The 13818-nt window shown below is 47.4% G+C and overlaps 1 protein-coding gene across 1 annotated transcript in view; it reads left to right on the top strand.

Moving 5' to 3' along the window:
* adamts3 (ADAM metallopeptidase with thrombospondin type 1 motif, 3) overlaps positions 1 to 13818 on the top strand; it is a 116533-nt gene that overhangs the window by 66810 nt on the left and 35905 nt on the right. The window contains exons 11-13 of the mRNA XM_056418120.1: positions 772 to 885; positions 1520 to 1665; positions 1941 to 2116. Coding sequence (XP_056274095.1) covers positions 772 to 885; positions 1520 to 1665; positions 1941 to 2116 — 436 coding nt within the window. The remainder of the gene's footprint in view (positions 1 to 771; positions 886 to 1519; positions 1666 to 1940; positions 2117 to 13818) is intronic.

Here is a 13818-nt window from a genome sequence, read left to right as displayed (position 1 = left end):
CCACAACGTCCCACGGGCATCAGACATCGGGTCGCCCGCCCCCCCGCTGGGCCGCCATCAGAGCTTTGATCTCACAGGTGTAGAGACATGAAATAATTAACGGATGCATCGCCCTCAAAGACATCTGGGAAGTTCATTTCAGTTCAGTTCTTTTATTAATATAAAAAAAGTTCATCTTTCATTTCACTTTTCTTTTTTTCTCAGTTTGCTCTTTTGCGAATAATAATCTGAAGGTTTTTGCTCCTCATCATCTTTATATCCTCAGCATGTCCCCTTCACTTTAGTTTTACCCAACTGTACCTGAAGGCATCAGAGGACAGCATGTGGAAGATTTACACTTGCTAGATATTCATAAGATATTTAAAGAAACTTGCCAAGATTCCATATAAGTCAGATTCCATCATCCAAGGTCAAAGTGGGGGTCATCGGTGACATCATCGCAGCCGGCCCCTCCCCTCAGCCCCCTGTTGGTTCATTGGGGAATCTGAGGCGGCTCAGTCTCATTTTTAAAATCCAAAGATATCAAAGATAAGATGACTTGGTAGGACCGATAGATTAGCAAGTGTTATGTCAAATATGCATTCACGTGTTCAGGGGGGGGGGGCCTTCCGGGATCATCCTGTCGCCATGTTGAGAGCCGTGTGGAGTCAACAATCCTCTTCAAGAATTTTGAATTTCTCACCTTTTAAAGGAAAAGCTTTTATTAAGTCGAGTATAAGTTGAGGAATTCCTTCGTAGTAAACAACGTGAAGTTTTTTGTCGTGGTTTCAGTTCCGAACCTTCGACCCGTGCAAGCAGCTGTGGTGCAGCCACCCCGACAACCCGTACTTCTGCAAGACCAAGAAAGGCCCCCCGCTGGACGGAACGGAGTGCGCCCCCAGCAAGGTACGCCATGGTCACGCTCGTACGTTATCGTACGCTATCGTACGTTATCTTACGCCATCGTACGTTATCTTACGTTATCGTACGTTATCTTACGTTACTAAATGTGTTGTAATGAATGAAAAGGTTGAATAATTTAAAACAATTTAATTCACAAGATTTTCGGCTTTTGAAGCTTTTGAAAATAAATGTTTCGTCTATTTTTTACGTACATATTTTATATTACTTTAACCGTACATTACTTCTTAATTTAAGACGTTAGCTTTTATCAGTGTTTATGGTAATCATGATGGAAAATTAGGAACATTTAGTAAGTAAAGTAAGTAAAGTTTATTTATACAATCACAGAAGTGCAGTTCAGTAGTTAATAATAGTTTCCTCTCTCCTCTCTCTTCTATCCTCTCTCCTCTCTCACCTTTCCTCTCCCCTCTATCCTCTCTCCTTTCTCCTCCCTATCCTCCCTCCGTCCACCCTCTCCTCCCTCCCTCCTCCTCCCCCTTTTCCTCCCTCCACCCACCTCTCTCCTCTTGCCTCCTCCTCCCTCTCTCTCCCCTCTCCTCTTTCCCTCCCTCCTCCCTTCCCTCCTCTCTCTCTCTCCCTCCCTCTCCTCATCCTCCTTCTCCTCCTCCTCCCTCAGTGGTGCTACAAAGGTCACTGTATGTGGAAGAACCCCAACCAGATGAAGCAAGATGGCGGCTGGGCCTCGTGGAGTAAGCACGGCTCCTGCTCGCGCTCCTGCGGCACCGGAGTCCGGTTCCGGACCCGTCAGTGCAGCAGCCCGGCGTGAGTCCACTCCTTGGTTCTGTAGGGAGGAACAGGAAGTGTCTCTGAGAGGGGTAGGAAGTGTCTCTGAGAGGAGCAGGAAGTGTCTCTGAGAGGGGCAGGAAGTGTCTCTGAGAGGAAAAGGAAGTAAGAACCTGCTTCGGTAATATTATTCATTTTAATATTTTTATTTTAATATAGGTTTCCGGTACTTTTAACCAAGGAGGTCTTTAAAGCGGTTTGTGTCCTTCACTGCTCTTTTAATGTGTTCTCCACCCCCCCCCACCCCCCTCCAGACCCTCCAACGGGGGCCAGGATTGCCCGGGCGTGAACTTCGAGTATCGGCTGTGCAACTCGGACGACTGCCCCAATCACTTCGAGGACTTCCGAGCTCAACAGTGTCAGCAGCGCAACGCCCACTTTGAGCTGCAGGGGGCGCGACACCACTGGCTGCCCTACGAGCACCCCGACGGTGAGGTGGGGCCAGTCCACGCTGGGGTGGGACCATGCGAGTGGACCCGACTCTATGTCTCTATTTCTCTCTCTCTCCGTCTCGCTCGCTCTGTCTCACTCTCTCTTTCTCGCTCTCTCTCTCTCTCTCAGTTCGCGCTAAGTGTCAGAGTGACAGGTGGTGTGTGAGAGCTGCGGAGCGTTTTGTGTGTCTCTCTCGTTTCTTTCTTTCATAGTTACATGTATTTATTCAATGTGGAATATTAGTTGGGTTTCACATTAGTCTAAATTGTTTGGTGGTTAGTTGGGTTCTTTTTTTTCTTTCTGTCTTTCCCCTGCCGGTGTCTCACCGGGGGTGCTTGGCGCTATGTTCAATGCGGCTCTGCCGCCCATGCTCACGAGGAGACACGGCATGAAGATCGCTGGTGATTCCTCGTTCAGCGTGGAGGTCATGGCGCGGGCAGTTGGGAAGAAGGTCGGGTTCGGTAGCGTGAAGTCCGCCGCCAAAATGAACGGCTTGGTCGTGATCTTCCTGGATCAGGTGGAGAAGGTGAGCCGAGTGGTGGAGGAGGGTCTCGCGGTGGGAGATTTGTTTGTGCAGGTGTTCCCGCTGGATCAGCCGTCCACCAGAGTCCTCGTGTCGAACATCCCTCCGTTCATCACCGATGAGTTCCTCAGCAGAGAGCTCTCCCGGCACGGGAAGCTGGTCTCCCCGATCAGAGAGATCGCGTCGGGGTTTAAGGAGAGCTTGATGAAGCACATCATGAGCTACCGCAGGTCCGTGTATATGATACTCAACGACCGGAGCAAGGAGCTCAGCCTGCGCTTCCGGGTCCGAGTAGATGATTATAATTATGAAATCTACGCGTCTTCATCGGCGATGAAGTGTTTTCATTGCGGGGAGGAGGGGCACACCGCGAGGGTCTGCTCGAAGCGCGGCAACCCGGCTCCAGCTGGTCCAGGCGGCGCGGGTCCGTCAGGCGCGCCGCGCCGCACCTGCTTGGGGAGCGGCGGGTGCGGTCGCGGCTATGGCGCGGCGGCTCCGATTCCAGCGGAGAGCGCGGCGCCACTGCTGCTGTACCCGACCCGCAGGTGGTGGGTATGAATGAGAGTGTGAGTGAGGGGGGTGATGGTGGTGATGGTGATGGTGGCGGTGGTGGGGATGAGGGTGGTGAAGCTGGCCAGGGCAGTGAAAGGCAGGCTGTGGGTGGGGTAGGAAGTGAGGAGAGTAAAGAAAAAAAAGGAAAAACAGACAAAAAAATTGGAGGTGATGGTGGTGACGGGGTTAAAGCTGCCAAGAGCAGTGGGGTGGAGGCTGTGGGTGAGGTGGGAAGTGGAGAGGATAAAGGAAAAGAGGTAGGCAAAGAAGAAAAACAAAAAAGGAAAAAAATGATTAAAAAAACTAAAAATAATATTTGTGATGGTGCTACAAGTGCTATGAGTAGTGATGGTGGTACGGGCTTCGAGGTGGAGGTGGGGAGTGGGAAATGATGAGGAAAGTGAGAAAGAGGAGGAAAAAGAAAAAAAAGACAAGGAAAATGCTGGTGGGAAGCCCATAGAGGTGGTAGGACAGGTGGGTGGAGTCGTAGGGGCGGAGGAAGACGGTGCAGGTGAGGGGGGGGGCTGAGCAGGTGGAGATGGATGAGGAGGAAGCGGAGGCGCAGAAAGGGGCCCCAAAAAGAAGAAAAAATGATCAGAGCGCCGGCGGCGAGGCCAAAGCCAGCAGGGTAGAGGAGAGGAGGAGGAGTCAGGGGGCGAGGCAGGTGGAGGACAGCAGTGACGAGGAGGGGTCAGACGACAGCGACTCTCCTCTGGTTTTAACTAACAGTCAGGCCCAAAAGCTCTATACAGCGGATGAGATCAGCCTGTTTTTATATAAAACAAAAAGAAAGTAGAGGTCAGGGATCACTTCCCTGACCTCGTGGCTTTTGAGCACTCCTGCCGCTACCACATGGCGAAGAAGAAATTAGACATGCAGGAGGTTTTTAGAGTCCGAAAGCTTTTACCTAAAGTGAAGGAGTGCATCTAGCAGGGGGAGGTGAAGAGCTCCTATGTGTGTTTTAATTGATTTGTTGTTTTTAAGTTTTATTTGTTTTTTAAACTTTTATTTTAATGAACACATTCAGAGTCGGAGTTTTAAACCTAAATGGAGCGAGGGACAGTAAGAAGAGAACATCAATTTATGAGTTCAACAAGATGAAAGCAAACGATGTTCTCTTCTTACAAGAGACACACAGCGACAGCACCAACGAGGCGGACTGGAGGAGGGAGTGGGGGGGGGGCGGGAGTCCTCCTGAGCCACAACACCAACCTCAGCGGAGGAGTGGGCTTCCTCTTCTCCAGGGCCTTCAGCCCGCGGTCACTGGAGGTTGTCGTGTATTTTCATATTACTCTTAAAAGATACAGCTAGTTTATAGATCTGAGGCCTACAAGGCCTCAAGCATATTTGGAGGGAAAAGCTCTTTTGTCATCAAGCTGGCGCGACAGTTCACAGCAGGGAACGGCGCCATAGATCCATATTTGGTGGCCAACGTGCCGGAGAGGAAGGGGGGCTATGGGGATTCTTTGGGGAGCCTATAGAATCGAACATGAGACCTCCCCTCTGTCTCTTGTCTATATAAACTGTAAACACACATATCTCCGTTGAATTCCTGATACACGACCCGTGGATTCCCAGCCGTTCGAACGAAGCGTCTGTTTTACTTTGTACTTTGAAAGAATAAACTTCGTGTTCTTTGAGTGCTGGGTCTTCTCGAAACTTCTTTTCCAAACAAGTCCTCATTCAAACGGCGCCGGCGAAACCCAAGGAGCAAAGATACAACAAGTGGCGTCTACGAACAGTCACGTGTGAGAATACTCGGGGACGACAAACACGGTGAGCATCTGCTGACGTCATTGAGATGCTGGTTCATTAAAGTGCAGTCTGTGTGTGAGCCGTGGTTCAAGAATAATTTCACCGTGTCGAACGATATTTTTATTTTTCCTGCATATTTGAGTGCGGGGAGGAAGTGTGTGCGTTTGAATTGAGAGGGAAAAGTTTTTTCGGAATAAAGTAATAGTGGTAAAATAGCGAATGTTATTGAGGTGTATTAATTAGTAAGTGCAGTTATCCGAAAATAAGGCCTTTGATTTGTTTTAACGTTAAGACGCGGGAAAGTTGATCGCTAAAATAACATTGCGCGTAGTCAGGGAAACAGAGATAAGTAGTGCGACGTGTAGGCACATTGCCTGATCACGTTTGGAACAAAGGGAATAAGAAGAGTCATAAGGTTAAAGGACCTAAAGCGACGTGTAGGCACATTGCCTTATCACGTTCGGGACTAGGGGAATAAAAAGAGCGGGGAATTGCTTCGGGCGGAGAAATTGCACCCTGAGTGTGTGTGTGTGTGCGTGCGCGCGAGCCTGCTGTGTGTGTGTGCGTTGAGTTGCTGTGTGCGGGTGTGTGGAGTTTTTCAATAAACTCTAAATCACGCCGTGCATTTTTATTCTATAAGAGAACGTAAAGACAAACGTGAGTTCCCTGAAGAGGAGACTAACTAGTTAATAAGATATTGATTTATAAGATTAAATAAGCTCCGTTAGGGAGTTGCGTCGAAATAAAAAAGAAAAAAAAATAGTAGAGGACTGACTCGTGCTCTCGCGAGAGTCCCACGGGGAACGAACACGTGGTGGTCGACTAGTCATCGCCATCTTGTGGTCAAACATCCTCATCTCAGTCCTTACATCCAGAGCTCGGGTGGGGGGAACGGGGTGGAAGTGTTGGGTTACACAGATGGAAGCCATGCACAGGGGAGAACACAGTCTGTTAAACATAAGGTTACATGCTGATAGAACCTAACCATTTCATATTTCTGTTCTTTTACTCATTTTATGACGAATGAGATTTGAGAGAAAAGAGGACAAAGAACCAGTTAACACCAAGGGCCAGGCCGGGGGCGTGGCCACTGACGTTTGGCACCACCTGCTGGACAGTCTGCAACAAAAGGCCGGTACATGTTTCACTCCACAAGCTTTTTCATTTGTGTTGATATATTCGAGTCAAAGTCAGATATTCATGATACACATTGTAAAGCTGCGTACAGTGGTGAAACTGTAGAACATTGATCTAGGTAAACACATGAAGGCTTGGCGGCTGACTGATCAAGTACAATTTTAATTAAATAGGGGTACATAATAGTTGGTCGAAACTCGGCTGACAAATACGGTTTCATTTTATTTACTTAATTTTTAATTTGTTCATTTTAATTTTAATTTTTAATTTGTTCATTTGAATCTTTAATTTTATTTTTAATTTGTAATTTCAATTTTTAATTTTTAATTTAATTATTTTTTTATTTTATTTATTATTTAATTTTTATAATTTTTATAATTTTTTTTAAATATTTTTATTTTATTTTTTACTTTTCATTTTTATTTTGCTTTATTTTGCTTTGCTTATGTTTTTATGCAGTGTTTGTTTTGATATGTGCTGAATGGTGATTCAACACGGACATTGCTAGAAGAGTTCAAGACCACATTTGATGACAGTGGGCAAACCTCTGCTTGACATTTGGTGTCAGTAATGAGGGGATGCACTTGCTGTGTTGATTAGCACATACATTACTCAAGGTTGGGCCTGTGAGCCTTTGGTATTTTGGCAGAGACAAATCAATCTCATTAATAAAAGGGGGGAGTCTGGATTTGATTAATTCGTTAATTGGTTGATGGATTAATTCTTGTTGATTTGAGTAATTCGTTGATTGGTTAATTGATTTGTTTTTGTTTATTGATTTCTGTTAATTGGTTAATTGAAGTACTTTGAGCTTGCAATAAACAATACAATAATAACAGTGCGTAAGAAAGCCGTCATAATGGGGAAAAATGTCACCAAAGAGCCAAAGGTATCTACTCCAGTTGATGTAGTACAGAAAAACAATCCTTTGGTCAGCGGCATCGCAAACATCGCAAAGATATCCAAGAAATGGTCAAAACGATGGCCCCAGGTGGACCAACCGTGGCCCAAGGAGGGGACACTCAACCCAGACGTGATTAACGTGATGAAGGTACTTGTGTCCACATACAAGGCAGGCGAAAAGAAAGGCACAAAGGGAGGAAGACGCAAAGAGAAGAGACTGGTGGAGCTTGGCATCCTTCAGTTATTTGAAGAAGAAGGACAGAAGCTCAGGAATGCTACCATCGAGAAAAGAGATAAATACGCGGAAGAAATAGAGCAAAATACGAAACAAACTGAGAAACTGCTGACCGACACCGATCCAACTTTCTCACATATGAATCCAGTAAAAAGACGACCGTGCCATGAAGAAGAGAAGAAGCCCAAGAGGATTTATCCGCAGCTCCCAGTGATGAGTCAGAAGGGATCTTATCTGGTCAGAGACAGTGAGGACCAAATAACCGAGAGAGGACGAGCGGAGACAACCATAACAACGTATCCAACATCCGGAAGGAAGAAGACAACTGACTGGGAGACTGAGGTCGATTGGGTGGACTTGAGAGATGAAGAAATCGACGAGAGTGATGAAGAAGAGGACGTGGGGGGATACGATCCTAAAGTTAAGCGGACGCTGGCTAGAGCGGAAAGAAGAGGAGATAGAACCACTCAAGACAATGAAGAGGAGGGCAGCGATGAAGAGGATACACAGAGGACTGTGAGAGAGGTTGAAGTAAGCATCGACCGGCTTCTCCGTGACTTGAAGAAAACTGAAAGACAGAAAGAACAAAGGAAGCTGATAAAGCAGTTGGAAGAGTTGCAGATACAGAAGGAAGATTTACAAAGAGAAGACTCAAGGCAATCAGGCATGAAGAACAGATTGCGCCCTAGGAAACAGTCCACGCCCAAGACAATGTGCCCAGTGATCGTCCGAGGCCAGAATCTGGAGTATAAGCCATTGCTGAGCACCGATATGTCGAATATACTGGAAAAACTGCCCATTATTCAAGACGGAGCACATCCTTGGATTGCAAAACTGGAAGAAATCATGATTGGCTCACAGTCAGCGATGGGAGACATCAAAAGACTCCTGGCTAATCTCCTTGGGGTCCACGGCATGGGAGAAATCCTAGAAAAAGCTGGACTGGCGCGTGCGTGGGGAACGGCTGTAAATGACTCAGAGCTGTTCGAGGCAAGCAGAGGTCGCTTGTGTAGGGCACTAAAGGAGACATTTCCGACAAATGTGCATCCGACAACATCTTGATTGAACCACTGGGAGAGGCTGAGAACCCAAGAGCGTATGTGTCAAGAACTCATCAAACGTGGAGGAATGTCACAGGGAATGATCCGGATTTGAGTCGCATGGACCAGTCAGTGTTGAGAGGCAAGATCCTGCTGGGTTTGCCGCTGCCAGTACGAAGCAAATTGGCAGAAGTGGTTGGGCTTGGGAGCATGGAAAGAAGAGTGTACACTGATCATATTGCACACCAGGTGGAGCTGTACAGGAAGAAAGACCAGGACATCAAGGGTCAGGAACAAGAAACCCTCAGGAAATTGAATAATATACAACTCGTAGAAACAAAGAGGACAGAGAGGAAGCAAGCGTTGGTTATGCAGAGTCAGGCACCACCAACTCAACCTGTGTTGACATCAGAGCCATACCAGGCCCAGTTCCAGCAGCTACAGCAATCTCCAGTAGCTCCCGCCGCCTTCTACCCACGGGCAGATTACAACCAAGAACAACCCTGGAATGGCAGAAATCAAAGAAATCGCGGAAGAGGAGGACGGTATAATCCCAATTCCCAACAGCGTTCAGACGAATGCTATACGTGTGGAGCCCTTGGCCATTTCGCCGGGAGTGTAACCAAGGAGATTTCAGAGGAAATAATAGAGGAAATCCCAGAGGAGGATACAGGGGCCAATCCGGAGCGAACCAAGGACCAGTGAACCCTGACAGAGGCCCGGAACCAGGGCTATAGAGGTGCCGGAAGACTCAAGGGAGGTGCCAGCTGGTAGTATCAGGCCCGGAGAAAGATCCAACGATAAAGGTGAAATAAATAATCGACCATTGGAAGTGATGGTAGACAGCGGAGCGGCTTTCACCTGTATTCGGCCTAAAGATGCTACACATCTCCCCATGTCTGGCCAATGGATCCGGACAATCGGGTTTGAGGGAGTAAAACAGCTGATCCCTCTCACAGAACCAGTTGATCTCAGCTATCAAGAAGTAAAGATCAAACTACCCATATTGGTCTCTGAACATACACCTATAGCGCTGTTGGGAAGAGATGCGTTATGTAGGTTGAAGTGTACAATAAAGTGTACTCCAGACGGCTGTCTGGTTGAAATACCAAACGATATCTTTCATCAATCAGTGATGAAAACAGAGACGGAAGCACCTACAGTATTCTGGATCGGAAACCTCCAGGAAGACCTTGTGGCACCTGCCAAGTTGTGGGAGAAATTTATCATCGCCAACATGCCCAATGCGAAACTTCCAGAGAATCCACTTCACTGCACGCTCAAGTACTTCGACAAAAACGCCCAACCCAACCCAGAAGAATGGCTAAGCCACCAACCAAAGCAAGTCCAACTCAATTCAGGCTGCATAATTGTGGGACCACAAGGAGCAGCAATGAAGATACACCGGACGACTACGTGAACAGAGAGTTTGATATCACAAGGAGTGTGCCGCATGTGACCTTGTTGGTAAATGAAGAACACACGCAGAAGCAGATAGGAGAAATGATGGCAGAAGCTGAAGAAGCTGTGTTCACACCTAAAAGAAAATCAGGCCATTTGGAGGAGCGAGGATCAGCGATTCATCAAGATTATGATCTCGGCTCAAGGACGAGGACAGCCACAAACTGCGAGGATGACACACGAATCAATTTGCAGTGTCAAACTGGACTCGGATGCATTAAGAGAAGAGATGTTACAACAAGTTCCAGAAGATTTATGGGCGCGACATAGTACTGATATTGGACTGGTAAAGTCAGCCCAACCAGTAAGAACTGAACTCAGACCAGGAGCCAGTCCACCTTGGAAAAACCAGTACCCACTGAAGGAAGAGGCAATCCGAGGAATCGCACCACAGATTGAAGGACTTCTGAAGGCAGGTGTCTTGAGGATAACACAGAACCCCCAGAGCAACACGCCTTTGTTGCCAGTGAAGAAGCCAGACAATTCTTATCGTCTGACACATGATTTGAGAGCAGTGAACGGCGGTAACTGACTTTCGAGCAGAGGTGCCAGATCCACACACCTTGTTAGACCAAATCCCTGCAAACGCGTCACACTTCACAGTGTTAGATTTATGTGGTGCATTTTTCAGCGTACCACTAAGCAAAGAGAGTCAAGGCCTATTTGGTTTCACATACAATGGACAATCATACGAGTATGAGAGACTGCCACAAGGTTTCAAACACAGTCCTCACATCTTCAACAAAATATTGAAAGACGATTTGGTCGGGATAGATCAGGTGATACAAAGTACTGTGATTCAGTACGTGGATGACATTATCATTTGTTCAACTGATGAGGACACATGCCATAAAGACTCAATTAAACTGCTTCAAATACTGGCAGAGAAAGGACACAAGGCCTCTCTGAAAAAGCTACAATATTGCCAGGAGAAGGTGGCATATTTGGGCCAACAAATCACGATGGGACACCGAAGCATCTCTGAAATTCATCTGGAAGCCATTCGAACGGCTCCAAAACCCAGAACAGTCCGAGAGATGATGACATTCCTTGGCATTGCAGGGTATTCCTCAGCGTGGGTTGAGGAGTATGCCAGCTTAACGGGACCGTTGAGAGCTATGATCAAGGACACTGGAAATGCTAAACTCCACTGCAACCTTTCTTGGGCGACGATGGCCTTTTGGCATTTGAAATGACAAAAAAGAGATTGCAGGAGGCTCCGGCCTTGGCTCTTCCCGACTACTCCAAGAATTTCGTGCTATATGTATCTACATCCATTGGGGTAAACATACATGTGCAGTCCTTTGTCAGCCAACAGGGATGGGAACAGGGCCTCAACCTATTTCCTACTACTCCACTGCTTTTCAGAAGTAGAGTTAGGACTACCACTATGCTACAGGGCAATGGTGGGGTTTCTCTAATGTATAGTAAAGCATCATCAGTGACCATGGGGTACCGGTGACAATTCTTACACATCATAGTCTCAGAAATCTTTTGAACTATGGAAAGAACAATTTGACTATGTCTAGGCTCAGAGACTATCATAGGCTTTTAGAGCAGGAGGATGTCACTCTCGTAAGGTGTGTCACGACAAATCCAGCGGAAAATTTGCCAACTCCAGAGGACGGGGAGCCACACGATTGTGTTCATGAAGCAGAGAAATACTCCAGACTGAGGTCGGATTTGAAAGCCCTCCCGTTGAGTGAGGTGGACCTGGAGTATTGGACGGACGGCTCCTGTTATCGTATTGGAGACAAGTTGAGTGCTGGATACGCCGTGGTGAAAGCCCAAGGAACCGGATTCACTGTTGAAAAAGCTGAAGTGATACCACAGCCGGCATCGGCGCAGCTTGCGGAGCTCGTGGGCCTGACTGAAGCGTGTTTGCTGGCCGAAGGAAAGCGAGTGACAATATACACCGATTCTGCTTATGCGCATAATGTGTGTCATCTGTTTGGATCCGTATGGAAGAACCGAGGATTCAAGAAAACGGATGGGTCTCCAATACAACATCACGCCCAGATCATGAAACTGCTGCACGCGATGATGAAGCCCAAAGAAATAGCGATAGCCAAATGTGCAGCACACAAAAAGGATGCTTCAAAGATTTCAAAAGGGAACAGAGCGGCAGACGAAGCAGCCAAAGCAGTCACAGGAGCAAACAAAGTGGGCAAAATCCTGCTCGTCACTCATGAAGTGACCTTGGAAGACAAAATAACACTCAAAGATGTAATTTTGATACAGGAAGCCGCCCCGGAAACGGACAAACAGCTGTGGGTAGAGCGGGGTGCCACCCGAGATTCTACCGAACTTTGGAGAAATCATGAGGGACTGATAATCGCACCACCGGACTTGTTGGGCCTAATGATTCATGAGGCGCATGGTATGGCTCACGTGGCAAGGGGGGAAGTCAAGAGAAAAATCACAAAGGAATATGGTTTCTGGGCACCTTATTTGCTTCAACAGATTGATTATGTGATAGGCAGGTGCACAATTTGTCTAAAAAACAATGTTCGGAGCGGAGTGACGGTCCCACCAGGTTACATTCCAACCCCAAGAGGTCCAATGCGAGAACTGGTGGTGGACTACGTGGACATGATAAAACCAATTGACGGTAAAAGATACATGCTGGTCGTTGTGGACAGATTTTCCCGATGGCCGGAAGCATGCCCGACAAAACGTAAAGATGCTCAGTCAGTTGCCAAGTTCTTGTGTAAAGAGGTCATATGCAGATGGGGGCTCCCAGACCGAATATCCTCAGACAATGGGAAAGAGTTTGTGGACAAAACGGTGAAATTGATCTTGCAGAAACTAGGAATTAAACAGCGCCTTGGTGCAGTCTACCATCCGCAAAGTCAAGGGATGTGCGAAAGAATGAATGGTGTTCTAAAAAATCGTATTGTCAAAATATGTCAGCACACGGGTTTGAATTGGGTGGCAGCACTGCCATTGGCGTTAATGGTATGTCGCTCGAGTGAACTCCGCGATTTACACATGACACCGCATGAGTTGGTTACAGGAAGGCTGATGCCAACGCCTTGTCTACGGACAAGTGGGAAAGGACCAAGCTTGGCCCTTTTAGAAGATGAAATGCAAAAGTATGTTACATATATGGTTAATCTACATAAAAGAATATCCACATATGTTTCCGCCAGGCAGGCAAGACAGGAGGGACAAGCAGAGCTCGAAGAGCAAACCAGGAACACAGTGCAGACTGGAGACAAGGTGTTCGTAGGTATTCAGAAGGAAGTGGTATACTGAACGTCGTGAAGGACCATTCGAGGTGATTCGCAGTACGGGAACCGCGGTCCAGGTCAAGGGGTCACCAACGTGGTACCACTTATCACATTGTGTCAAAGCACCTGGAGAGGAGGCGACACAGTCACAGATTCAAGAGGTGGAAGGCTCGAGAGAGCCTGACAACGATGCGGGAGAACATGCGCCAGACAGGAGGATGCATGAAAATCCACAGAGTCAGAATTCAGAAGGAGAGGCCGTCCAGGAAGAAGATAATGTTGATGTTCCTCTACACACTTCTGATGATGCCGGAGACGTTTGCACAGGAGATGGGCATCGCGATATTGTCATCCAACATGTCCCAGATACAGCAAGACCTAGCTCGGTTGGCTGTGATGTTCCTGGGGTCTCACAGAGGAGTGAGCCCACGACAGGACAACTCAGAGAGGTGGGGGGACAGAGGAGCCCGAGACCCGTTAGGAAAAGGCTTAAACCAAACCGTTACAAGGACCAGGGTTGAAGTGACCTTGGGAAAGTCAGTTCAGCTTCCGTGCAAGTGCCCCGGAGTAGACAGAAGAAACGGGAAACGTAGAGTTGAGTGGGAAGATAGCCGTGGCAGGGTTATAGACCTAGAAGGGAAACTACCAGCAGGGAAGTTTACATTACTCACTGACAGAAGGAGACTGGAGATTAAGAGAGATTGCAGTCTGCATATACGACAACCTCAACCGGAAGATCAGGGAGATTACAAGTGTTCTTTTTACGACTCACCCGTTGGGAGTGAGCGGCCCGGTTTAGGACTTAGAGTTCACATAGTATCACTAGTGATACTAGGGGGGAATACATCAATCCCCCAGACA

This window comes from Pseudoliparis swirei, chromosome 7, assembly GCF_029220125.1.
Source record: "Pseudoliparis swirei isolate HS2019 ecotype Mariana Trench chromosome 7, NWPU_hadal_v1, whole genome shotgun sequence".
Taxonomy (NCBI): domain Eukaryota; kingdom Metazoa; phylum Chordata; class Actinopteri; order Perciformes; family Liparidae; genus Pseudoliparis; species Pseudoliparis swirei.
The sequence above is the reverse complement of the archived record's forward strand: the minus strand, read 5'-3'. Positions and strand labels throughout refer to the sequence as shown.